This window comes from Procambarus clarkii, chromosome 86 (assembly GCF_040958095.1).
Source record: "Procambarus clarkii isolate CNS0578487 chromosome 86, FALCON_Pclarkii_2.0, whole genome shotgun sequence".
Classification (NCBI taxonomy): Eukaryota; Metazoa; Arthropoda; class Malacostraca; order Decapoda; family Cambaridae; genus Procambarus; species Procambarus clarkii.
In genome coordinates, this window is record NC_091235.1 from 15,611,738 (window position 1) to 15,639,271 (window position 27,534).

At 44.4% G+C, this 27,534-nt stretch overlaps 1 protein-coding gene across 4 annotated transcripts in view; it reads left to right on the forward strand.

Annotated features, from left to right (window-relative positions):
• Positions 1-26,684, forward strand: part of LOC123767486 (transmembrane protein 248) — a 46,115-nt gene extending 19,431 nt beyond the window's left edge. The window contains exons 5-8 of one of the 4 annotated variants that reach the window (XR_011225581.1): positions 2,224-2,355; positions 5,352-5,489; positions 8,058-8,186; positions 25,956-26,684. Coding sequence is in view for 3 of the 4 variants with exons in the window: in XM_045757173.2 (XP_045613129.1) it covers positions 2,224-2,355; positions 5,352-5,489; positions 25,956-26,033 (348 nt within the window). In the remaining variant the exon portion in view is untranslated. Of the gene's footprint in view, positions 1-2,223; positions 2,356-5,351; positions 5,490-8,057; positions 11,582-25,955 lie in introns of those variants that run through there. The other 3 variants (XM_045757173.2, XM_045757189.2, XM_069317140.1) reach the window with 3 other exon arrangements.
• Positions 26,685-27,534: the final 850 nt, after the last annotated feature.

The following is a 27,534-nucleotide window of genomic DNA, read 5'->3' on the forward strand; positions in this document are numbered from 1 at the left end:
TATACCAACGACGTTCTTAAGTTTGCTGCTTTGGCTGCTGTCTTTGACAGCATGTCTTGGGTTGACATTCGGACGCTGGGTTTTTGGAGGTTGAATAGGGTTCTGGTCTCTCGCTACCTTGTCAGTGTTCTGGACTTCGTAGGGCTTGCGTTGCATTGGGTCAGTGGTTGCAGCCAGTTGTCTCGGCTTAGAGTTGATGAGCGAAAACAGACTGCCTCCCGGGTAAGTCCCTGTTCTCCATTATCTTTAGGTAGTTAGGGGGAAGGGGAGGAGCTAATGGGGTCCCCCCCCCTTCCCCCAGAAAACCAGCGTTAAATGTAATGAAACGCCATTTTCTGAGCGAGACCCTGAGGCTCCCTAGCACCCTCCCTCCCTCCAGTCTGCAATATTTTTGTCTTTTGACATCCATCCTAAGAACTGAAGGGGGATTGCTGGCGCGAGGGTTTGGGGCTTCCCCCTCCCGGGGAGGGGCAGGGTTGCACAGAGCGGTGCAGGGGGGATGATAGTTGTAATGTGATGACGTCATCCTTGTTTGCTAATTTTCGTTTGGGGAAGTTCTGTCCACTTGTTCGGCTTTTGGTAGCAATATTTTCACCAGAATAGGAGTTTGTTTTTGGGCGCCTACCTTTCTGGGTGCTAGACCCTGTCGATGGCAGGCATAAAATGTTTCCAACCACACATTGGTTTCCATGGGTCATTACTCCTCACACCTCTGAGGGGGCCAGGTTCTGGCTCATGGTCCCCGGTAGGCAAGAACTCTCTGCACATTGACTGGTGCCAGAAAGCTAATACAGTATATCCATATCAGCCTGGATATCTCTGGGGAGCCTCCTGGTCTCGCTCAGACATTGCCGTTTTATTACATTCAACACTTTTTTTTTTTTTTTTTTTTATAAACTACTGTATATCGAATTACTAAGTAATTCTGGTGTGTGTGTGGGGTAATAAAATTATGCCACAGTATAACACTATATACACAGAGAATAATCACACTAACGTGATGTGTTAATGAGAAAATTTGGGGGGAATGTGTGAAAATCCTGGTCCGGATTTAGTGGAAGCCTCGGGGAAACCCTTGTGAGCTCGGTAGAACTCCAGGTTGCAATTCTTTTGACCATGTCGTGGCCTAGTTGACTAGGGCGTGTGCGTGGGAACAGTCACTGCATAGGTTCGAACCCTCATCATGGTTCTTACGGATTTTCTCCTAAAGCTATTTGCTACAACCAGCTGACTCGAGCAACAGATGTCACCTGATGGGGCAAAGTACCCAGAAATATACTACATGTATCACTATTATTATAGGTACTTGGAACACTGCTATTATCAGATTCCTGTCACTAAATCATGAATGAATAATTCTCTCAAGATTATCTTCAAAAGGGACACGAGGTCACTTTGCATGATGAGTAAATTTGCAAACCTTGGCTGTGAGCTGTGGATGTCTACCTCCTGCTGTGGACATCATAACTAGCATTGCATTCCCTGTTATCTGGTCTTTGTACATAATTTTGATTAGTCAGGATCATCTATGATGCAATCATCGCAAAATAGTTGTAGTTACAGTACCTATTTTATTCATGATTATTAAGTGGTGCTCTGGCAGTAGTGAGGCTCTCATAGCCGGGAGGGATGCAGATGATTTTTTTTTCATGACATCTGTTTACGAGAGTCTAGAGGAACAAGGTATGAGCCCCGTGTACCTGCAGGAGTTTTGAATCTTATAATGTACAGTACAGTACTAACAAATGTGATGTGCTGGTGCACACACCCCCTTTTCCCATGATATCATGATGTGTGCAATACAGGGGTTAATGGTGTTCTTTTAATGATTTAAATAATGCATAAAATGTTAACTGAAAATCTAATTAAAGCTTGCCTAAAATTCTTGAGTAATTGCTTGCCTAATTGCTTGACTAATTCTCTAAAAGAGAAAATGTGTAGTTCTGTTAAACACATAACTAAAACCTCAAGTAGAATTGTTTCAAATTCAGGAGTCTGCTGTATTCATCATGTGCTTGGAAGTCTTTCATGGAATTACTCAAAATTTCTAACTAAAATGCTTTATCTAACTAAAATTCTAACTTAGGCTGGGGCATCCTAAGCTTATGCTGCTGATGCCACAAAATATTTTCCCATTCTGTTTTTTTTAATAAAAGTAGTAAAGTATGTGGGCAAGTTTATATTAATTAAAATTAAATTTGTCTATGTATCCATTCTCTTCAGGACACTAATACAGTGGAAGTGATGATGGGTCAGCCATGGCTAGTAAAAGAGTCTGGAGAGTGGTGCAGTGCAGGTGTGGAGGCTGATCTTATGGTGACTGCTCAGCATGAACTCAATGTCTACTTATCAGAGGTACAGAATTATTTTAAGCTTTTATTTTCGTATATTATAGTGTTTACTGTATAGTACCATACACTTTATGTACGGTATGAATGTGAGGGATTTAGTGTGGTCAGTGATAGATGGCTCGAGTTTGCTTGTTAATACAAGCCATCAGTAGAAGATTTTAGTGTTGTTATTTTCCAAATTGGAAAAGGCTTTAAATGCATATATGTACAGTAGTGTACATTAGTTACAGTAATGGTCTCGAACATTAATGTACTTGAACTCGTGTACTTGAGCTTTTTATTTCATCTATGGTTGTAAAGATGCAAATGAGCATCTTTTTGCAATTAGTTATTATACAGTTGCAATTTTTCCTACAATAGACATTAACCTCTGTGATGCGTCACATTTTTTTTGCGACATTCTGGTGTTTCGCCAAAAAAAAAGTGTTTGGGAAAAAAAAAATTCTTTGTATAATATTAAATTCCAAATTCCACTTACTTTGTCTGTGGGGACATGGAGAAAGTGATGTGTGACATCATCACGGGCTGTTCGCCCGTGATGAAGCTCCCAGAGGCGGTCACGTGGGCCATTCAAGACTCGCAAATTGCCACAAATATATTTACATTTATTTTTCTATGTACTGTATTTTCAATGCTTTTTATATATATATATATATATATATATATATATATATATATATATATATATATATATATATATATATATATATATATATATATATATAATATATATATATATATATATATAAAATAGTATATTTTGGTAGCAGTCTTTCCTGTAGACATATATTATTAAATATGACCGAAAAAGTAAGATTAATAATTCTAACACGAATTTTCTCAATCTTTCGTACATTACGCTTCACTGTTGGAGGTAAATCAAAAATCACTTCTCCAAAATTCATTTTTATTTCTAGTCTGACGCGACACGGGCGCGTTTCGTAAAACTTATTACATTTTCCAAGACTTCACAAATACACAACTGATTAGAACGTATCTCTGATTTTATATCTACATTTGAGTGAGGTGGGAGGGGTGATGTGGCATTAACACAAGACAGAACAAGAGGGGATATTAATAGGGTATTAAAAGTATCAACACAAGACAGAACAGAAACAATGGGTATTGAATAGAAGTGTTTGTAGAAAGCCTATTGGTCCATATTTCTTGATGCTTCTATATTGGAGCGGAGTCTTGAGGTGGGTAGAATATAGTTGTGCAATAATTGGCTGTTGATTGCTGGTGTTGACTTCTTGATGTGTAGTGCCTCGCAAACGTCAAGCCGCCTGCAATCGCTGTATCTATCGATGATTTCTGTGTTGTTTACTAGGATTTCTCTGGCGATGGTTTGGTTATGGGAAGAGATTATATGTTCCTTAATGGAGCCCTGTTGCTTATGCATCGTTAAACGCCTAGAAAGAGATGTTGTTGTCTTGCCTATATACTGGGTTTTTTGGAGCTTACAGTCCCCAAGTGGGCATTTGAAGGCATAGACGACATTAGTCTCTTTTAAAGCGTTCTGTTTTGTGTCTGGAGAGTTTCTCATGAGTAGGCTGGCCGGTTTTCTGGTTTACAACACAGAAATCATCGATAGATACAGCGATAGCAGGCGGCTTGACGTTTGCGAGGCACTACACATCAAGAAGTCAACACCAGCAATCAACAGCCAATTATTGCACAACTATATTCTACCCACCTCAAGACTCCGCTCCAATATAGAAGCATCAAGAAATATGGACCAATAGGCTTTCTACAAACACTTCTATTCAATACCCATTGTTTCTGTTCTGTCTTGTGTTGATACTTTTAATACCCTATTAATATCCCCTCTTGTTCTGTCTTGTGTTAATGCCACATCACCCCTCCCACCTCACTCAAATGTAGATATAAAATCAGAGATACGTTCTAATCAGTTGTGTATTTGTGAAGTCTTTGAAAATGTAATAAGTTTTACGAAACGCGCCCGTGTCGCGTCAGACTAGAAATAAAAATGAATTTTGGAGAAGTGATTTTTGATTTACCTCCAACAGTGAAGCGTAATGTACGAAAGATTGAGAAAATTCGTGTTAGAATTATTAATCTTACTTTTTCGGTCATATTTAATAATATATATATATATATATATATATATATATATAATTTTTTTTTTTTTTTTTTTTTTTTTTTTTTTTTTTTTTTTTTTTTTTTTTTTTTATATATGATGCACATTTGTTTCCATTACAATATGTATACAGTAGAATGTTCATAATGTTCCAAGGAACTGTTATACATATAATATATACATTATATTATACATGGGCGCCGGTAGCTGACTGGACAGCACGCTGGACGAGTGATCCTGTGATCCCGGGTTCGATTCCCGGCGCCGGCGAGAAACAATGGGCAGAGTTTCTTTCACCCTGATGTGCCTGTTACCTAGCAGTAAATAGGTACCTGGGAGTTAGTCAGCTGTCATGGGCTGCTTCCTGGTGGGGGTGTGTGTGTGTGTGTGTAGGGGAAAAAAGAAAATAGTAGTTAGTAACCGTTGATTGACAGTTGAGAGGCGGGCCGAAAGAGCAGAGTTCAACCCCGCAAACACAACTAGGTGATTACAACTAGGTGATTACAACTAGGTGACTACATGTATAACAGTTCGCCTACCTTTGAGAGCCTAACCCAGGTCGATGGCAGATTAGGAAAACCCCCAACTACAGTTTTTTTTTTTCAGGGGCCATTGCTCTGTGCGCCTCTCTGAGGGGGCCAGGTTCTGGCTCGTGGTCCCCGGTAGGCTGAACTCCATTGACTAATACCCAAGTCTAATATATCGCATATTAGATGGATAACTCCAGGGAGCTTCCAGGGCTCGTTTTTTTTTTTTTTTTTTTTTTTTGTAAAAAACAAAAACAAATTGACTATATCTTCAGTGTGATGAGAACACTGTACCTCATATTTTTTCTCTCAGATGCATTACTTGTATATGTGTATAACAAAATAACAGGACACTTGTAATTTATGTTTCAGGGTGATGTAACCCTTATTCAAGTGCATATCCTGTATACAACATGTCTCCTCTGTGTCATGATGCTTGTCCTCCTGTTTTATTTTGTTTGTGGAAAGCATTTCAACTCCAGGAATAAGACTGAAAAGGCTGCTGACAAAGTAAGTCATGTGACAAAAGTTCTTGTAATGTACTTTCTTAGACATTCTGAGTTTTGTTTGTGTAAATGTATTTTTTTTTTTATATACACGGTATATATATATATAAAAGGGTTCTTGCATTCTTGTAAATGCATAGCATTTTGGGAGCATTTTGGGCAGGTCCTTAATCTTAACTTTCCCTGGAATATGACCCTCTAAATCATTTAACAACCAGGTACCCATTCACTGCTGGGCATACAGTTAAGGATTGGGGCCCTAGTCACTCCTCTCCGGCCAGGATACAAACCCAGGCCAAATCACTCGCGAAGCGTGGAGCAAGTGTCTTACCACTGCACCATAGGGACTGCAGGATGTTTTAGTACACTAATAGCTTAAGTGCAGTAACAGGGAAAGTTACATTCATGGTGTCCCTTTTTTTTTACCATGTCTACCACTTTGAAGTTTTTTCCAGCTCCCTTTTCTTAATATAAATATTACCTTTTCTGGGGGGAGTCCAGTCAGCTCCCTGAAGCTATCACACTGATTAAGTGCCATACTACTACCCGAGTTTACCAGAGAGCCACCAACACTATTGGCCTCGAGGAGAATGGGTAGCTGGCGGCTTGTTGAAGATCCTCCATTTGCCTTGATCTTTTCCAGGTGTACATTACTTTAACCCCTTAACTGTGCACATTGTATATATACTGTCATTGTATATATACAACGAGAAACAATGGGCAGAGTTTCTTTCACCGTATGCCCCTGTTACCTAGCAGTAAAATAGGTACCTGGGTGTTAGTCAGCTGTCACGGGCTGCTTACTGGGGGTGGAGGCCTGGTCGAGGACCGGGCCGCGGGGACACTAAAAAGCCCCAAAATCATCGAGATAACCTCAAGAATCTCAAGATAACTGTACTGTACAGTACTGGCATTAATTTCAACCAGAAACCTCAACTTGCCTTGCTGTAGTTCGTCTTCTTGATTGGTGCTACACATATTGAAGTTAAGAATTTTTGACAAGTTACGTAACCTATTCTAACGCAATACTAAAATTAACACTTGGAATTACTGTACAGTACATGAGGCAAAGTCAGTTTTGTTGACCAGACCACACACTAGAAGGAGAAGGGACGACGACGTTTCGGTCTGTCCTGGACCATTCTCAAGTAGATTGCAATCAAAGTCGGTTTTGATTGCTAACTGCTGAAGCCTCACTGGTTGATGGCTCTTGGCTTGCCTGTGAGGCCTCACTGGTTGATGGCTCTTGGCTTGCCTGTGAGGCCTCACTGGTTGATGGCTCTTGGCTTGCCTGTGAGGCCTCACTGGTTGATGGCTCTTGGCTTGCCTGTGAGGCCTCACTGGTTGATGGCTCTTGGCTTGCCTGTGAGGCCTCACTGGTTGATGGCTCTTGGCTTGCCTGTGAGGCCTCACTGGTTGATGGCTCTTGGCTTGCCTGTGAGGCCTCACTGGTTGATGGCTCTTGGCTTGCCTGTGAGGCCTCACTGGTTGATGGCTCTTGGCTTGCCTGTGAGGCCTCACTGGTTGATGGCTCTTGGCTTGCCTGTGAGGCCTCACTGGTTGATGGCTCTTGGCTTGCCTGTGAGGCCTCACTGGTTGATGGCTCTTGGCTTGCCTGTGAGGCCTCACTGGTTGGAGGCTCTTGGCTTGCCTGTGAAGCCTCACTGGTTGATGGCTCTTGGCTTGCTGTTTTTACAAAATAAGAATAAGTTCAGCTTGCTGCTTATTCTTATTGGCCTCTTTTATGGTCAGTGCTCTGGTTCACCTCGGGTACTGGTACTAAACAGCACATGGGCTGCTTAGCTTGACCAGGCCTGGATGGGTCCACTTGGGGCAGGCTGGCACGTTATGTAGGCAGCCAGGCAGGAAAAACACACCCAGTATTTTAAGAGCACACTTCAGTTTGTGCAAATTGTTTTTAAGAAACTTGTATTTGTTATAATGCAGTACAAGTATTATAGTTTTGCTTTGTTTTTGACTGTGATGAATTGTTCTAAAATTATTGATAATTATAGGTCCCTCCACATGGCCCTTTTGTCCCCCAGACAGTCCCCCTCCCAACTCCCAGCCATACGGGATTAATACGGTACGACCTGATGCCTGACTTTCTGATCCTGAAAATCTCTGGTTGTCCAGCTTACTGTCCTGATCGGGTAACATCGGTAGGAAGTTAACCGGATCCGATTTCAACTCTCGGTATACGCTGATCTGGACAAATATTTGGTAGTCCGGATTCTATGGACATTGTCCGGATAGGGATATAACTTTATCCAGCCATGATTTTTGCTGCATTAGGCCGTTTTCTGGATCGGTGGGCTTCAGATTAGCAAACTTCTACAGTAATATAGCGCATATCAGTTCGGATAGCTTCAGGGAGCCTCCGGGGCTCGCCCAGAAAAATGGCATTTCATTACATTCCACACTGGATTTTTTTCTGAGAAGAGCAACTTTCCAGCATCATTTCTAAAATGGTATAGCTTTTAAGGTTTCATTAATATGGTTTACAGTTTCATCGAGAACATACATTTTCATGTATTTTGAGGATATTTATCAATAAAATATTTCCTTTCAGATACCTTTGCATGCATAGTTGCAATGGGATTTTCCAGAAGATTCCTGTGATTGGTTTGGTGCTGCCATCTACAAATTTTGTTAAAATATAAACATTGAAAGAAAATTATCAGCAAGATGAATGAACCAAGTATAATTTAAGATTTGCCAAATATAATGAATAACATTATGTATACAAAAGTTTAAAGTAACTAGGTATAAATTTATATCAATAAAATCAATTCGGTGTTTGTGAAATAACAAAAATTACTAAAACCATTATACAGTACAGTACTTGTATAATAGTTTACCAGTGAATGGCACATAACCTCAAGCCAAAAGTCATCATCCATCCATACATTCAACTAATAATTTAACTATAATTAAGCAGAGTTCATGATTGGTTTCATATGTTAGTGGTTGACTCCTAACTGTAATATGTAATTTTATATTTTTAAATGTTTTAAATTTATTACATGAATTGGATCTTTAAGGAAGTTTAAGGGACAGTATTCCATTGAAAATAATTCAGAAATTGCATGACTTTGACAGTTCATTAGAGTATTCAAGTGCCATTTTAAAATTGTTAACGGTTGCCATGGGGATAATTATGTTCTTAAATATATTGGTGTCAAATTTCATAGTTAAAGGACATGTGGCATGAACTGGGAATGCACTGCGTGCGTTTGTTATTCATTTACCGTATTTGCACAAGTGTCAACAGGGAAAAAGATCTGGGTCTTCGGGCCCTGCCCAATATTTGTTAGTATTTGCTGCTGTTAAATGTCTTGGCATTGTCATTTGTTTTGGACACTATGGACGAAGGTGTCTTCTCAGTCCATAGTGTCGGTGGCAATTTTGTCAGTGCTATTCACTCGTTGACCACCAGTAGAGCAAACAAGGGATTTCTTGTTTCTTTGGATCACTTATATTTCTAACATCCACCTATATCCTCTTATTTTGTTGTCTCTGTAAGAACAGGTTGTCCTTGTTCACCTTGTCTCTTCTTCTCGGTATTTGTACATTGTGATCAAAGTCTGTTCTTGTCTTCTCCTCTAATATTGTTAGGTTATGCAAGCTCAAGTTAGATCCCTATTTGATCCTCAAATACAGTACCATTCCCATGGGTACTATTGGAATCTGGTAGTCAGGCCTGGAATTACTCGGGGTATTAATGGGCTGTACCCCTCGTCTGAATTTTAATCCCCCCCCCCTTTCCTCCCTTCTTTCTCAGCAATGAATTATTTTTAACAGTGTACAGTAGTTGAATTTCGATCCCAACTGACTTGTCCCTCAAGACCACGCACTGATAGCAAAAATATGACATGGCAGGAAAGTAAGAATGGCACTTGCGTCTTACTACTTTGGCCATTCTACCGAGTTACAAAGATACAGTTGTAACTGTAACTTGATTAAAGATAATTAGCAAGTAAAATTACTTTTAAGATCACAGGATTCGTAATTGTTAAAGAGCTGACCATCGAATCTGCTAATGTATACCAGGACTGCATCGTAGAAATGAAAGAAAACGCGGCACATGTGGTGGTGATGGTTATCTATAACCCTCTAGAAAATGACAGAAGAACCAAGCAAGAGTTTGACAAGACAAATAGAAGCTGCAGAAAAACCCACCTATGGAAGCCAAACTACTAATCTTCCAACTCCAGCCATAGGAATGAACCCTTAGGAAGGGAAGCATACATGGACTGCAAAATAAGGTAAACGTGGATGATATGGAATGTGAAATTTCCTGGGAAATGAGGGACCACTGCATGCTTACATTTCAATACACGTCGGTAAAAACCAGCAAAGAAACCCGAGGGATTTGAAGATGGAGACTAGCATACTGCAAAGGGAACTATCAGAAAATCTGGATATTCTTAGGGAGAATGTTATGGAAAATGGAGTTTCTGGAAGAAATCACTGCAGGAAATAATTGATTATACAAAAAGCAAATGCAGAGAAGGGGTCAGTACAAAGTTAAGTTTTCAGAGTACTAATAGCACTTGCTAATCCAGATTATGTGGGGGCCCACCTCTCTACAAGTTAGCTGGGCATCCAGATTAGCAGGAATTCTTACCAGGAAGGTTCAGAAATTAATATTTAAAACATTTTTAACCAAAACCAGCATAATTCAAAGTTCTGCACAATAAACATAAATTTACATGGTTGGAGTAGACAGACAAGGTCAATTTTGACTGCAAGTTGCTGAGGCTTCTTTTAGTGAACAAAGATCTCCGAATGTCATTCAGTAAGCAGGCAGCACACACCGCACTCTCCCTGCTACCCCCATCCCGCCACTGGACCCTCCCTGCTACCTCCCTCTCTTACACAGCCCCCTCCCTGCTACCCCCCATCCCATCCTCCATCAGGGGCCTGACAGCTGAGTGGACAGCGCTTGGGATTTGTAGCCCTGAGGTTCCGGGTTCGATCCCCGGTGGAGGCGGAAACAAATGGGCAGAGTCCTTTCACCCTGATGTCTCTGCTCACCTAGCAGTAAATAGGTACCTGGGAGTTAGACAGCTGCTACGGGATGCTTCCTGGGGGTGTGTAACAAAAAGGACCTGGCCGCGGGGACGCTAAGCCCCGAAATCACCAAGATAACCTCAAGATCCCCCCCACACAGCTCCCTCCCCGCTACCCCCATACCACCACTGGACCCTCCCCCCCTCTACCTCCATCCCCTCATCACCCCTTTCCCCAGTTGTACCCTCCCTGCCATATTTGGATGTTATTAATACAGAACGCTATCTTCCTACCATCTTGTGGATCGGAGGCAAACTGCCTCAGACTGCTGCCTCTTATTAAACTATAGGTTCTTTATTGACTATTAATGGCCAATTGACTGTAAATGCATAAATGACTGTAAATGCCTAACTGGTTGCTACCACAAATGTGAATGCTTGAAATGCACAACTGATTTGTGACTGTGAGTGACTGGTTCTGACTGGTTGCCACATAAGAGGCAGTGAAATGTTTGAAAGGAAAATTGGAACCAGTGATGCAGATGCAAATGCACGAGCAGGGAAGGGTCTCGCCATCTCCCCCCCCTCCCTCTTCGCCCTACCTATACACCAACACCGCTCCTCCCATCCCTCCTCACCATCTCCCATATGCCAACAAGAATCCTCAGTGCAGTTAAATGTTCACTTATTTTATTTATGGTTTATATTTATACCCGATTGTTTTGTGTATGAAAAATATGAGTAGTATTCTTTATAAAATTCTTGATCTCGAGATGATTTCGGGGCTTTAGTGTCCCCGCGGCCCGGTCCTCGACCAGGCCTCCACCCCCAGGAAGCAGCCTGTGACAGCTGACTAACACCCAGGTACCTATTTTTACTGCTAGGTAACAGGGGCATAGGGTGAAAGAAACTCTGCCCATTGTTTCTCGCCGGCGCCCGGGATTGAACCCGGGACCACAGGATCACAAGTCCAGTGTGCTGTCACTTGGCTGACTGGCTCAGCTGACCAGCTTAAAAATGTCTTTCTAAGTTAATATTTTTAGGGGTGTGGAACGGATTAATACAATTTACACTATTTCTTGTGGGAAAATTCGTTTTGGTTGGCAAATTTTTGGATGACGACGTGTCTTTGGGAACGGATTACGATCGTGAACAAAGGTACCACTGTATATAAGAGAGGAAAATGTGGTAGGTAGATTTGGTCTATTGATTAGATGTATCTGTTTAGTATAATCACTGATAAATGGAAATTTATAATAGAAATGAAAGCCATTTAAACTTATAAATTTCTATGTTTAGGTTGCAAACTAGAAATGCACATTTTCTGCAGAGTTATCTTTGACTGTGCTGGGATTATTTACTTTTATTGAATACTATTAAGTGTTAGCAATTCTTTAAAAAGATTTCCAAATTGTTGAAGTAGCAGAATGTTCTCAAAACGTATTTGATAGTTTTGCATATTTCAGGTATTTCCAGAACGACAATATTGCTCTGCTCATGTAGAGGAAACATCAGACTGCCTGTCACATATTGCACCTTATGTTTCATAGTTTATTCTTGAAGGAGGCTAGGAGGTTTATTTTAGAAGCTATATGAGGGCTATGTATTTTGTAAGCTTTGCCCCCCCCCCCCCTCCATTTCCAGCCCATTTTCATCATGAAGGGGCTTGGAAGGGGCTATCCAACGTTGCGAGCGAGTGGACGCTTTTATTGTCGATCCTCGTCTTCGTTACTAAACCCGGTCTCAACGGACTGACGGTTATTAGGTTGGCGATTGTGGGGCGTATATTCACGATGCACCCCTGAGGGGCCCCATCTTGTCTCTTGTCGGGTGTCCAGTTCTCTAATTGTGGCTGCATGGTGGATATGAAGGTGACCCCCCCCCCTCCTCCCCCCCCTCCTCCCCCCCCCTCCTCCCCCCCCTCCTCCCCCCCCTCCTCCCCCCCTCCTCCCCCCCCTCCTCCCCCCCCTCCTCCCCCCCCCCTCCTCCCCCCCTCCTCCCCCCCCTCCTCCCCCCCCTCCTCCCCCCCTCCTCCCCCCCTCCTCCCCCCCTCCTCCCCCCCCTCCTCCCCCCCCCTCCTCCCCCCCCCCTCCTCCCCCCCCCTCCTCCCCCCCTCCTCCCCCTCCTCCTCCCCCCCCACCTCCCCCCCTCCTCCCCCCCCCCCTCCTCCCCCCCCCCAGACGCACTCGCTAACCCTTCCTCCGTATAGACAGTGCATTTTAATACTAAATGTAATAAGTTCATTCCTGACTGTCTGCATAGTATATAAATACACTTAATTATGCGGTTACATTTACCTCCCCATATATTCTCCTAATTTTGTGTTAATACACTCAAAATTTTTATGTTCAATTCTATATACACAAGTTTTAAATATAAAGAATTTCTTTTTCAGTTTTACTAAACAATAGAGATTTTATACAAAACTTGAAAATATCCCGAGTTACTTTATAATTTATTGAAAGACTTTAGTTTTGTTTCATTAGTTTTATAAATTTTTTATATCAATATAGCTATAGGTTAAGTACTAATTGTAATTAAGAAGCAATAAATGCTATTTACACTCTTGTCCTCTTACATTCCCAAGGTTAGGTACGGGCTCACCATAGCCCGTGCTACTTGGGACTTTTTGTTCCCAGTAGCTGAATCTTAAACAACAACCCAAGGTTAGGTTAGGTCGTGGTTTTCTATACAGCTTTTCAGGTAAACTCTTAATATTCACAATATTTTGGTGCATGCTGGTGATTAAGTGTATTTATGTACTATGCCGATAGTTAGGATTGTACTTGTTACATTTAGTATTAAAACGTATTGTCTATTCGGAGGATGGGCGGCACTCGCATGATTCCATACAGTACTAATATGTTCCACGCCTTGTTTGATCCTGTTGCATGGACTAAATACTTTGATCACAACCAACTGAATTCTACACTTCCTGACGATTTCCTCCTCCAAATACACCACCTTGATTCGGTGGATGCTGCTGTTACTTTTAACCCCATCCGTTTTGGTACACATGTCATTGCTGCTGCTTCTCAGGATGCAGCTGCCCACTTAGCCGCATTGTCCAGCATTCGGGAGACCCCCCTGTTAGTCACCAAAAATGCCCGGTTAAATGCCAGTATTAGCACTGTTATCCTCCTGCACCATGTCGCGACTGGTGTTGGAGACCTAAAAGACTGCCACGTGGATATTAAACACATCCTTGAAGCCTGAGGCCATTCTGTCCTCCAGGTTGATACGTTCACTTGACCCCTCGTGGTCGTCATCATCAACCTCTTAAGAGTTGTGAAGATAATTTTTAATAGTTTTACCCTTCTGCCTTCTATAATTCTTGCTGGTGCCAGATGCTCTGTTCAGGAGTACATTCCATCTCCTAGATGTTGCAATAAGTGCTGGAAATTTGGGTATGGTGCCCTCAAATGCACAAGTGCAGTGTGTCTATGCCCCATGTGTGGAGACTCGGGGTCACTCTTAAGACGGAGTGCTCTTCTTCCCTGGCTCAATGCCTCAATTGTGGTGATCCCCACCCTACCTTCTCCCATGCGTGTATACACTACAAATTTGAAGAATCCACCCTCAATTTGAAGCACTGCGATCATTTGTCTTTTCCTGAGGTGAGATGCCAAGTCCGCCATCTCTTATCTTTCGCTCTTATCAACACACGAGCATATCTTATGCTCGGGTGTTGCGTTCTACTTCTCCTCGCCCTTCCCTCCTTTCTGTCTCGCAACTGTTTCCAAGCCTTAGACCCGGACACGCCCACCGCCGCTTCCCCTGTTCCTTTACATTCTAAACCAAGGGGTCCTCCTAGTTTTCCATCTGGTGTTTTCCATCCCATCTCCTTCTTTTCCAGTCTGCCATGTCTCCTGTGTCTTCTTTCCCATCTCCCTCAATCCTTCCCCCCCCACCCCCCCACCCCCCCCCATCCCTGTCTCTTGGCCCTCCATGCCACCTGTCTGCCCAGGCTGTTGTCCATCCTCCCAGCAATCTTCATGTTGTTCACTCCCGTTCTCCTTCTGTCGAGACAATAGAGACTGTCGCCCAGTATGTTGTTGCTGGCACACTTATCTCATTAAGTCAAATACGTAAGCCTGGCTCCTCTCCTTCTACCTCCCCGGCAGATAAGAAGGCATCGCTTTCTTCCCCACCCTCCACCTCCGACTCTATCACTGCATCCCATTTTGGGGGTCGGGTTTCCTGTTCCCAGCTATGGAGGTTCTTTAGCCCTCAATTCTCTTCTCTCGGTTGCTACCCTCTCTGAGGTGCACTTCCCTGTTTCTGCCCGCCTCCTGCTCGGGACCCTGTCCGTCCATCTCTGATCTGTCATCCCGCTTCCTTAACTCCATCATCCTTGCTAAATTTACCCATGCCCCCTAACCCTGATTTCACTGATCCTGATCATCTTTAATATGCTGTGTTCTTCTTTGACTTTGTTTCTTCATTGTTCTCTGTTGCTGTTCTCTCTCCTTTTGACTGTCTATTTTTCAATGGAATAATCATGGATTTTATGCAAACTTCCATGAACTCCAGATGCCGATGCTTGGTGCTGGTCCTGGTCACTTTCGTTGTTATTCCTCCTTTCCCCCTCCCCCTTCCTTTTATTCCTTTCTTCACTAGGTCTGTCATATGCGTATCAACAAACTACGTTACCTGAGACAAAGTTTGTAACCCGATTCGAATTTTACAAAGAAATTGGGCTCCTAACCCGAAAAGTTCGTAAAGAGGGGCATTCATAAGCCAAGGTGTCACGGTAGTTTTCTTCAAGGAGTGCCGAACCAACCGGGCTGTGGTGGATATGTGGGACTGCAGGTTGTTCCAAGCAACAGCCTGGTGGACAAAGCTCTCGCAAGTCAAACCTGGCCTTGGGCTGGGCTTGGGGAGTAGAAGAGCTCCCAGAAGCCCATCAAGCTGGTTAATGTCCATGCACGTGTAGCTCACCGGCACTTAATGGAGCGCCGCCCTGTTCCTTATTGTCCCAACTACATTGTCCCAACTACATTGTCCCACTTATGGTCGTGCATATCCTGGTTGAATATCCTGATTTACAGGATGTGTATGCATTTTGCTTCCCGACTGTCGCTCGAGTACAGAATTAAAAAGTTTATGCACCTTTTTTATTTATGGATTAATATTAGCTACAGTATATTATAAGTACAGTATAAGAAGAAAAATGCAAATGATTAATGTAAAAATGAGATTGAGCTAAATTTTAGTTGATGTGTTTGCAAGGATATATTACAAAATATAAACACTTGCACCTTAAATGCTCAACAGTTCAAAACTGTTGGCATTTTGCATTGTGTACAATAATTTAACTACGAGGGATAATCCCCTTGTAGCAGGCAAGTACTACAGTATTTTGTTGTGTATGTGGGTGTGTATAATGTGACTTGTAGCAAGAGAATTAGAATTGATATGTAGAGGTTAAATGTTTCACTGAACAATAATTGTGTTCTTGGTGATCCCAGTGCCTTTTGTACATAAACATTATTTATTATTGCTTATTTATTTTCATCATGTTTTATATTATTGTTAAAATATAGAACAAAACATATACTTGTGATAATTGTCCTGTTAAACTAAATGCCGCCTTCTAAAGTATAGAGGTTATCCCAAACTTTTAAGAACAGTTAATTTGTTCTCTAAGCTATCCACTTATTATATCTTCAGGGTTTAATGAAATCAGATGTTGTATACACAGACTTTGCAAAGGCATTTGATAAATGTAACCATGGAGTAATAACCCATAAAATGAGATTAATAAAAATAATAGGTAAAGTAGGGTGATGAATACTTAATTTCCCAGCAGTATTTCTAGTAAGATTTCTAGTAGTATTTCTAGTAAAATTTCTAGTAGGATTCCTAGTAGTATTTCTTGTAGGATTTCTAGGGGATTCCTAGTAGGATTTCTACGTGATTTCTAGGATTTCTACTAAGGTTGCTAATAGGATTTCTAACAGGGTTCCTAGTATGATTTCATAGTAGGATTTCTTCGGGATTCCTAGTGTGATTTTTAGTAAGATTCCTAGTAGGATTTCTAGTAGGATTCCTAGGATTAATAGTAGGACTTCTAGGGGATTCGTAGTAGAATTTCTAGAAGGATTCCTAGTAGAATTTCTAGAAGGATTCCTAGTAGAATTTCTAGGTTATTTCTAGGGGATTCGTAGTAAGATTTCTAGGGGATTCCTAGTAGGATATTTTGTAGGATTCCTAGTTTCTAGGGAATTCCTAGTAAAATTTCTAAGTTCTAGTAGGATTTTAGGGGATATCTAGGTTATTTCTAGTAGGATTTCTATGGGATTCCTAGCAGGATTTCTATGGGATTCCTAGTAGGATTTCTAGGGGATTTATAGTAGGATTGTTAGGGGATTCCTAGTACGATTTCTACGTGATTTGTAGTATGATTTCTAGTAGTATTCCTAGTATGATGTCTAGTAGGATTTCTAGGGGATTCCTAGTAGAATTTTTAGTAGGATTTCTAGGTGATTTCAAGTAGGATTCCTAGTAGTATTTCTAGTAGGATTTCTAGGGGATTCCTAATAGGATTTCTAGGTGATTCTTATTAGGATCTCTAGTAGGACTTCTAGTAAGATTTCTAGTAGAATTTCTAAAGGAATCCTAGTAGAATTTCTAGCAGGATCCCTAGTAGATTTTCTAGTAAGATTTCTAGGTGATTTCTAGTAGGATTCCTAATAGTATTTCTAGTAGGATTTCTAGCTGGTTTCTAGTAGGATTTCTAGGGATTACTAAGATTTCTAATAGTATTCTAGTAGGATTCCTAGGTGATTTATAGCAAGATTCCTAGTAGCATATCTAGGATTCTAGGTTATCTCTAGTAGGATTTCTAGGGATTCCAAGTAGGATTTCTGTTACGATTCCAAATAGGATTTCTATTAGGATTTCTGTGTGATTTCAAGTAAGATTCTTAGTAGTATTTCTAGTAGGATTTCTCGGGGAATCCTAGTATGATTTCTAGTAGCTTGTTTAGACCCACTGGTCTAAACAAGCACCCACTGGTCTGAACAAGCACCCACTGGTCTGAACAAGCACCCACTGGTCTGAACAAGCACCCACTGGTCTGAACAAGCACCCACTGGTCTGAACAAGCGCCCACTGGTCTGAACGAGCGCCCACTGGTCTGAACGAGCGCCCACTGGTCTGAACGAGCGCCCACTGGTCTGAACGAGCGCCCACTGGTCTGAACGAGCGCCCACTGGTCTGAACGAGCGCCCACTGGTCTGAACGAGCGCCCACTGGTCTGAACGAGCGCCCACTGGTCTGAACGAGCGCCCACTGGTCTGAACGAGCGCCCACTGGTCTGAACGAGCGCCCACTGGTCTGAACGAGCGCCCACTGGTCTGAACGAGCGCCCACTGGTCTGAACGAGCGCCCACTGGTCTGAACGAGCGCCCACTGGTCTGAACGAGCGCCCACTGGTCTGAACGAGCGCCCACTGGTCTGAACGAGCGCCCACTGGTCTGAACGAGCGCCCACTGGTCTGAACGAGCGCCCACTGGTCTGAACGAGCGCCCACTGGTCTGAACGAGCACCCACTGGTCTGAACAAGCACCCACTGGTCTAAACAAGCACCCACAGGTCTGAACAAGCACCCACAGGTCTAAACAAGCACCCACAGGTCTGAACAAGCACCCACAGGTCTGAACAAGCACCCACTGGTCTGAACAAGCACCCACTGGTCCGAACAAGCACCCACTGGTCTGAACAAGCACCCACTGGTCTAAACAAGCACCCACTGGTCTAAACAAGCACCCACTGGTCTAAACAAGCACCCACTGGTCTAAACAAGCACCCACAGGTCTAAACAAGCACCCACAGGTCTGAACAAGCACCCACTGGTCTGAACGAGCACCCACTGGTCTGAACGAGCGCCCACTGGTCTGAACGAGCGCCCACTGGTCTGAACAAGCGCCCACAGGCCACAGGAAATCTGCAGAAAAATGTTATTTAGGTATGAGAGGCCGTTGTTGCTGGGTGCCCTCTGCAATTCTCCGGGTGCCTAACTTGTTTAGGCAGTTTCATCCGGAGGACCAGGTGCACGGGGGTCAGGTGAGATGGGCTTCAGTCCGTCATCTCGGGTCTCAGGTGATCTCGTCTTCCGGTAGCCGTCTCGTGGGGGCTAGACATCAGTGCTGAGGGACCTAGTGAAACAATTCTCTAACTGGAACAAATGCTGTTACTGGGACAATAGGCATAGTTTGTTGCCTTTGTGGGGATCTCGTCCAAGGCTGTCAGTCGTAGAGGAAACAGTTTTCCTGCTAGCCTCTCCCATCTAATGAGAGGTGAGTGTGTGTAACGATGCCATTCCTGGAAACTAACGAGCGGTAAACAACCAAGCAGCAGTTTTCGCAGAAATGCCACACCAAGTTAGGGATACTGAACACATCCTCTCCTGGGTTCCCCCAGCATTAGAAACCACGTTCAGATACGGTCCCAAGTCGAAAGAAATCTACAGCACCCCTGGTGAGGCGCAGGAGGAGAACCTGAACGCCACCACACGGAGTGACCCCCAACTAAGGTGTAAACACCGAGCGCCGGCGGTCCACACCCGACACAGCTCCCCTGACACTTTACAGTGAAGTGCTCCTATACTCGGTGATGACAGTGCTCCCTACACCTCACGGTGAAGTGCCCACAGGTTACCCCCTTACACAGTGCTCCCAGGACTCCCCCCCCCCCCCTCCCACAAGTAGCAGATGACAGTCCAGGAACACATACTCCAGCGACGTCGGGTTAAACTACCCAGTCCTATGTAGACATGCCACTCGCGGGGCTCCGAGATGCAGCACCCCTGGACCTGTCTGGCAAATGCAACTTCTCCAGGTAATAGCCCCGTCTCAGTAAAACCTTCGGACGGTGCCCCCGGCGGCGCACCTAACCTACTCAGGTCCTCGGGACAGTTGAGGTGTCAGGTAAGTGAGGGACGATCATGGGAAGTGAGGCCCCACACTTGAAAACCTATCCACCGCTGCCCACTGGATGGGGGGGGGGGGGGGGTTGTAACCTATCCACCGCTGTTCACTGGATGGGGGGGAGGGGTGTAACCTATCCACCGCTGCCCACTGGATTGGGGGGGGGGGGGTTGTAACCTATCCACCGCTGCTCACTGGATGGGGGGAGGGTGTAACCTATCCACCGCTGCCCACTGGATGGGGGGGGGGGTGTAACCTATCCACCGCTGCCCACTGGATGGAGGGGGGTGTAACTATCCACCGCTGCTCACTGGATGGGGGGGGGGGGTAAACTATCCACCGCTGCTCACTGGATGGGGGGGGGTGTAACCTATCCACCGCTGCCCACTGGATGGGGGGGGGGGTGTAACCTATCCACCGCTGCCCACTGGATGGGGGGGGGGTGTAACCTATCCACCGCTGCCCACTGGATGGAGGGGGGAGGGGGTTGTAACCTATCCACCGCTGCTCACTGGATGGGGTGGGGGTAAACTATCCACCGCTGCCCACTGGATGGGGGGGGGTGTAACCTATCCACCGCTGCTCACTGGATGGGGGTGTAACCTATCCACCGCTGCCCACTGGATGGGGGAGGGGTGTAACCTATCCACCGCTGCTCACTGGATAGGGGGGGTGTAACCTATCCACCGCTGCCCACTGGACGGGGGGGGGGGGGAGGTTACCTATCCACCGCTGCCCACTGGATGGAGGGGGGAGAGGGTTGTAACCTATCCACCGCTGCTCACTGGATGGGGTGGGGGTAAACTATCCACCGCTGCCCACTGGATGGGGGGGGGGGGGTGTAACCTATCCACCGCTGCTCACTGGATGGGGGTATAACCTATCCACCGCTGCCCACTGGATGGGGAGGGGGTGTAACCTATCCTCCGCTGCCCACTGGATGGGGGGCGGAGTAACCTATCCACCGCTGCCCACGGGATGGGGGGGGTTTAACCTATCCACCGCTGCCCACTGGATGGGGGGTGTAACCTATCCACCGCTGCCCACTGGATAGGGGGGGGGGTGTAACCTATCCACCGCTGCTCACTGGATGGGTGGGGGGGGGGGTGCAACCTATCCACCGCTGCCCACTGGATGGGGAGGGGGTATAACCTATCCACCGCTGCCCACTGGATGGGGGGGGGGTGTAACCTATCCACCGCTGCCCACTGGATGGGGGGGAGGGGTGTAACCTATCCACCGCTGCCCACTGGATGGGGGGGAGGGGTGTAACCTATCCACCGCTGCCCACTGGATGGGGGGGAGGGGTGTAACCTATCCACCGCTGCTCACTGGATGGGGGGGGTATGTGACCTATCCACCGCTGCCCACTAGATGGGGGGCAAATATAGCCAATATATAACACTGACGATTTATCTACAAAAATGGCTGAATGTACCTTAGCTTAAAAACGCCCAAATTTCCCGTGAGATGAGGTGGGAGAGGCTTGCTGCAGCAATGGTGGTATTTGGCAACACAACCACCAACCATTGCTCGTCAACTTGCAAGCTTGCTAGTTGCTTAATTAGCCTCGCAACCCTTCATTTACCTCTCTAAACATCACCAACCTATATTTATTGACTTGATTTGGGCAATGAATGCTCCCTGCAACGGATATTAAATAATAAACTTGACATATAGAGTAGTATTTTATACATTAACGCGATGTTGTCATCAGTCGTCTTGAATAATTAAGATCTTGTAGTAAATAATACATTCTCATCATTTAATTCTAATTATTAGTCATTTTGGGGAGAATAACGTTATATATGTTATTCTCTTCTGTTCTCTGTTCGGTTCTGCTCCGTTCTCTGTTCCCTGATCAGTTCTATATTCTCTGTTCTGTTCTCTTTTCTGGTTTCTGTTCTATTCTGTTTTCTGTTCTATTCTGTTTAGTGTTCTGTTCTATTTTCTATTGTGTTCTCTGTTCTGTTCAATGTTCTCTGTTCTGTTCTCTCTTCTATTCTTGGTTCTCTGTTCTTTTCTCTGTTCTAGGTTCTCTGTTGTGTTCTAGGTTCTCTGTTGTGTTCAAGGTTCTCTGTTGTGTTCAAGGTTCTCTGTTGTGTTCAAGGTTCTCTGTTGTGTTCAAGGTTCTCTGTTGTGTTCTAGGTTCTCTGTTGTGTTCTAGGTTCTCTGTTGTGTTCTAGGTTCTCTGTTGTGTTCTAGGTTCTCTGTTGTGTTCTAGGTTCTCTGTTGTGTTCAAGGTTCTCTGTTGTGTTCAAGGTTCTCTGTTCTGTTCTAGGTTCTCTGTTGTGTTCAAGGTTCTCTGTTCTGTTACGTTAGGAGAGTAGAATAACATGATATAATGAGGACTGAAGCACGAGTTGGCGTTATTGCGTAAGACACTATAGACATTGTTGCCAAATGTTGCTAGTTTTCAATTATTATGGCTGCAACCCATCCTCCGAATTCGATACCTGAGCCATGTTTTGGACCCAAATTCTGGCTCTCTGCACCTACAGGTCAGGTATCGAATTTGGGATATTTTGAAAACTGCAGGGGGGGGTTTGGGCAAAATGTGACCCACCGCCGCTTTAAGTAATTGGCATATTTTTGGCATAAAATGTCGGAATTTCAAACTGCGAATAAATGCGGAGAGCCAGAAATTGGGTCCAAAATATGGTTCAGGTATCGAATTTGGGATGTTTGGAATATTTTGAAAACTGCAGGGGGGTTTGGGCAAAATGTGACCCACCGCCGCTTTCAGTAATTGGCAGATTTTTGGTATAAAAAGTCGGAATTTCAAACTGCGAATAGGTGCAGAGAGCCAGAATTTGGGTCCAAAATATGGCTCAGGTATCGAATTTGGGATGTTTGGAATATTTTGAAAACTGCAGGGGGGTTTGGGCAAAATATAACCCATCGCCGTTTTCAGTAATTGGCATATTTTCGGTATAAAAAGTCGTAATTTGAAACTGAAAATAGGTGCAGAGAGTCAGAATTCGGCTCAAAAATCACGCTCAGGAGTCAAATTTCCGACATTTCAGACATTTTGAAAACTGCAGGGGGATTTGGGCAAAATATGACCCATCGCCGTTTTCAGTAATTGGCATATTTTCGGTATAAAAAGTCGTAATTTGAAACTGAAAATAGGTGCAGAGAGTCAGAATTCGGCTCAAAAATCACGCTCAGGAGTCAAATTTCCGACATTTCAAACATTTTAATTAATTTAACTCTTTCGTGCTCTCAGCGTTCAAAAAAAATCATACCCCAGATGCTTTCGGTGCTTCGCGCGCCTGTGGTAAGACCGAAAAAGTGTACACTCATTTGACTGTCCTGACAATAATTGAAGGCGCACGTATTTAAATTTGGTATCACTGTGTTCGCAATAAAATTGTCTATAAGAACATATCTATAAAATGCCGCCAAAGCATAAGGATTTACACCACCAAATAAAAAACTATTCAGATCACTAGCCGAGAGCGCCAAACAGCAACAAAATGTTTCCACTCTCTTAATGGTTGCGAAGCCTACAGTTGCCCTACATCGCTAATTGTGGTATCATTGGAATCGCAATAAAATTCTCTACACGGACATATGCATATAAATATAGATTCAATGTCGTAGCCCACCCAAAAGAGTGTGGGAAGTGGCCGAAGTGTTACCCGCGGCGGCATATCGGCGAAACTCGCTTTGAAAAGTGTATATTCAATTCACTGTCCTGACATTTGTCGATGTATGTATTTCATTTTTGTACCAATGTGCTCGCAATAGAATGTTCTATAAGAACATAAGTATTAAAGGTCACATAAGGATGCGTTCGACCGGCAACATATATAAAAACTACGTCGATTATACTCGTGTCAATAATACAATTGTTTTACCACGATGATTCACTGCCACGCCGTTTTCTTTAATAAGCTGTTCGGCTGTTAGAGAAAACGTAAATTACATGGCAAACATTTGTAAACTATTCCCAAGTTGATCGGATAATAAATGGATTTTATACAAATATTTTTGCTCGTGACTCCCGAGAGGGGCACGCGTGCGGTGTGATTAATAATATTGGTGAAAACGACGGTCTGCAGGAATGCGCCAAAGTGTTTAAAAACTGCAGGGGGGTTTGGGCAAAATATGACCCATCGTCGTTTTCAGTAATTGGCATATTTTCGGTATGAAAAGTCGTAATTTGAAACTGAAAACAGGTGCAGAGAGTCAGAATTCGGCTCAAAAATCACGCTCAGGAGTCAAATTTCCGACATTTCAGACGTTTTGAAAACTGCAGGGGGGTTTGGGCAAAATATGACCCATCGCCGTTTTCAGTAATTGGCATATTTTCGGTATAAAAAGTCGTAATTTGAAACTGAAAACAGGTGCAGAGAGTCAGAATTTGGATAAAAAATCACGCTCAGGAGTCAAATTTTCGACATTTCAGACATTTTGAAAACTGCAGGGGGGTTTGGGCAAAATATGACCCATCGCCGTTTACAGTAATGGCCACTGCTTCGCAAAGCGGGGATGTTTCTGATGGGGGAGAAAGAAACATTTGCGCAGCGCGTCCCGCGGCGTTGCGCGGGCAGTCTGGGGCCGTATAAATACGGGGGCACAGAGGGGCTCTGCCCTCACTCCGCCTGCCCCCGCCGCTGCCCTCGCAAAGCCCACCCACCTCCCCTTTGCAAGCGGCTGTCTTTGTACCCCCGTCATGCTTTGCACAGTTGTCCCCCTTTTTCTCCCCACTGCATGTGGGAAGGGGGGTGCAGCGCCGGTCCCCAAGTGTCCCGCTGTCCGCAGCTAATACTTTGCCCAGTCTAGGTGCTAGTAAGCCCTACTTGTAGTCACACCCCCTTCTCCTTATTCATTAGGTCTTTTACGGCCTCTTGGCCGGGTACATTACGTGTTACGTGTAGCCAGGATGTGGTATTTGCAGAGTTACTAAGTAAATTATTAAGTAGAGTCAGCCAGGATGTGCTATTTGCAGAGTTCCTAAGTAAATTATTAAGTAAAGTCGGCCAGGCTGGGCTATTTGCAGTATTCGCGGGCCCCCCCTTTTAGCTTCCCGTTTCCTGGCCCTGCACTTTTGCCTAGTTTCATCGGTAGTCACAGTAGTTTACGCTTAGTTCTTGCAGTTTATTCACGTTACTTATATGGTTATATTTATGTTATGCTTCTCCTCCGTTTTCTTAATGTAAAAATGGTTTTATTATTTCTAGGGCGAAATGTTCCATTTAGCCTACCGCAATTTATTACATCTTACTTATTTGGTAACATTTGTGCTGTGCATCATTTTATGTTTGTCAATAAATTTGTTATCTATTTATTATAGGGCGAAATGTCCCATTCGCCTACCACTATTTAATCCCTGTTACTTAATTGGTTACATTTGTGTCGTGCATCCTTTATGTTTGTTATAAACAATTTTACTATAGGGCGAAATGTTATATTTGCCTTACGTTATTTTGTTTCTGTCATCTTTTGTTTTTTCCTTGGCAATGTCTACAGTTAGTAGTCCCCTTTCCTTCGCCGTTGTTTTTCAAGGCAGCCAGGATGTGCGAGGTGCAGTTGTGGGCACTCGCCTCTAGCTTTACGCTTCTGGCCCTGCAGTTGTTGGGTTCCTTTCATTTATTCTCGTTTACGCCTAGCTCTCGCTGTTAGTTATGTTCTTCCCCCGGTTCCTCTGTCGTTTAACTACGCTTGTTGCTACTACGTCTGTAAGGTCTGCTGCTTGCCTTGCTATCGGTGTTGCGGGCCTCTTGCTTCTTGCTTGTTTATTCAGGCTACTTTCCCCCCCCCCCTTCTCTGGGGTTTTTCATTGGGTTGGTTAACTTTCTTTCTGTTGCCTAGATATTTCCTTGGTCTCCTTCGGGTGTTTACTGAGCTTTGCCTCTATGGTTTGGGTAAATTCCGGCGCGTCGGGCTCGTTGCTGTGTTACGGGCCTCTTGCCCTTGCTTTAAGTTATTGGGGCCTGTTCGTCAGCCTTCCCCAGTCATTCGCCTCCTGCCGGCTATGCTTTGACAGCTGCTTGCCTCTTCTGCTGGGTTACTTTTATGCTTCTCCCCTTCCTGTCTAGGTATGTTTAGGTATGGCCAGCGGTGCGCGAGCCGCGGCTTATCGGTTGCCCCCCCCCCCCCCTGGTTCCCTGTTTACTCGGTCTCGCCCTCTTACTTCCGCATTCTTCCATCCCATTCTACGTTATCGCCTCTCGCTTTAGGGCCTTGTCCCTCTCAGACCGGGTTGTGTGCCGTCCAGCGCGCCTCGGCGACGTCATCTTCTCTTCGGCCCACTGTTATTTCCGCCCCCCCCCCCCGAGCCGTGCGGGCACGCCTGTGGGAAACGTCTCCTTGGTTCCTCCTACGTCTGCTTGTCTTACCTCCCCCCCCCCTCCTTCGTGCCTGCAGGTTTCTGTTTTATCCCCGGCAACGTGTCTTAATTACTGTTAGTTGGGGCGGCGTATGTTATGCTAGCAGGCGCGGCAGCCGGGTTTATTCCCCCCCTGCCTGTCGCCAGGTTAGTCAGGCTGTCACTAACGTTCCCTCTTTCCGCAGTGGCGAGAAGCCGGACCACCCAACATCTGCAACACGGAAGAGGGCACGGACGACGTCAACGTGAGGACAGCAACGTAGTGGAGCACGGACACAGCCGGCCAGGGCGCGGACCAAGCCCGCACGCTTTGCCTCCCCCTCTACAGAGCCCTCCTCGGCTGGCTCGGACACGGACACCGGGCGCACACCTCAGCTGGACAATTCGGACAAAGCAACGGGTGGCACAGTGACACAACGCAGGCCAGGCCGCTGGCCTGCGGTGGGGGTGCAGCGCCGGTCCCCAAGCGTCCCGCTGTCCGCAGCTAATACTTTGCCCAGTCTAGGTGCTAGTAAGCCCTACTTGTAGTCACACCCCCTTCTCCTTATTCATTAGGTCTTTTACGGCCTCTTGGCCGGGTACATTACGTGTTATGTGGTCTCTCACTTATTAGTTATTCTTTGTGTCCTGCCTGTTATATCCTAGTGTTATATAATTACTACACATTTGCACTCGGCCTTAATTCTAGTACCAGTTAACCTTTAGGTTTCTGCAGAATTAGTTTCCATGTCACTATAGGCTAAGGTCTCCTACTTACTACGGGTGTACCTTTTAAGTTAAATCTAGTCCTCGGACTTGGAATTGTTACTGTTAATTCTTACTTTATATATTTTAATATAAACTTTATATATTTGAAACTTTATATATTTACATGTTCTGCAGAATTTAATCTTCAATAAATTTAAAGCCCCATACTGCCAGTATCTTTCTCCCCCTGATCAGAAAATTGGCATATTTTCAGTATGAAACGTCGTAATTTGAAACTGAAAATAAGTGCAGAGAGTCAGAATTCGGCTCAAAAATCACGCTCAGGAGTCAAATTTCCGACATTTCAGACATTTTGAAAACTGCAGGGGGGTTTGGGCAAAATATGACTTAAAATAAGGTGTTATTAGTGTATCCTAATACAATATTACTATGCCTCTAACTTTATTTCCCTTGTGCCGGATAGGCCCATCATACCTTGGTAACTCAAGTAGCACATCTCGCACAACTGGAACATCTGCCACCAGCTTCTGCTCAGCAGGGTATGACTGGAATCATCGGTCCACCAGTGGTCCCATGACCACGTTCATATCTCAGGGAGATTGGAGCTTCAAGACTGCTGGGGAAAAAAATACAATACAATGTTACAAATCAATACAGTACGTAAACATTTATAAATATATTTTAGTACTGATTATGGGTCAGGACAAAAAAATCTCGCTGTATATATACCACCCAACAGGGGGTATATACGCCAGCTATAAAATAGATATTTTTGCCCCTATGTGCGTTTTGACGGTGTACAGATTGACAGTGTAACCTAGGGGTCTGTCAGCCCTAGCGACCCCAAAGGGTAACGGGGTACCAGCTCAGAGTAACAAAACGCCCTAACACTAACCTGTACACCTCTACTCAGCTAATTCTAGGGGCAAAATAACGTTCCGTTGCGCCTCAATGAGCAGGTGGACTCAATAGCCAATCACGTTTCTCATTTTCAGTTGACGTCACATTGCCGCAAGCTGTACTGTAATTACGTCGGCTCGACGTAATTGGATACCT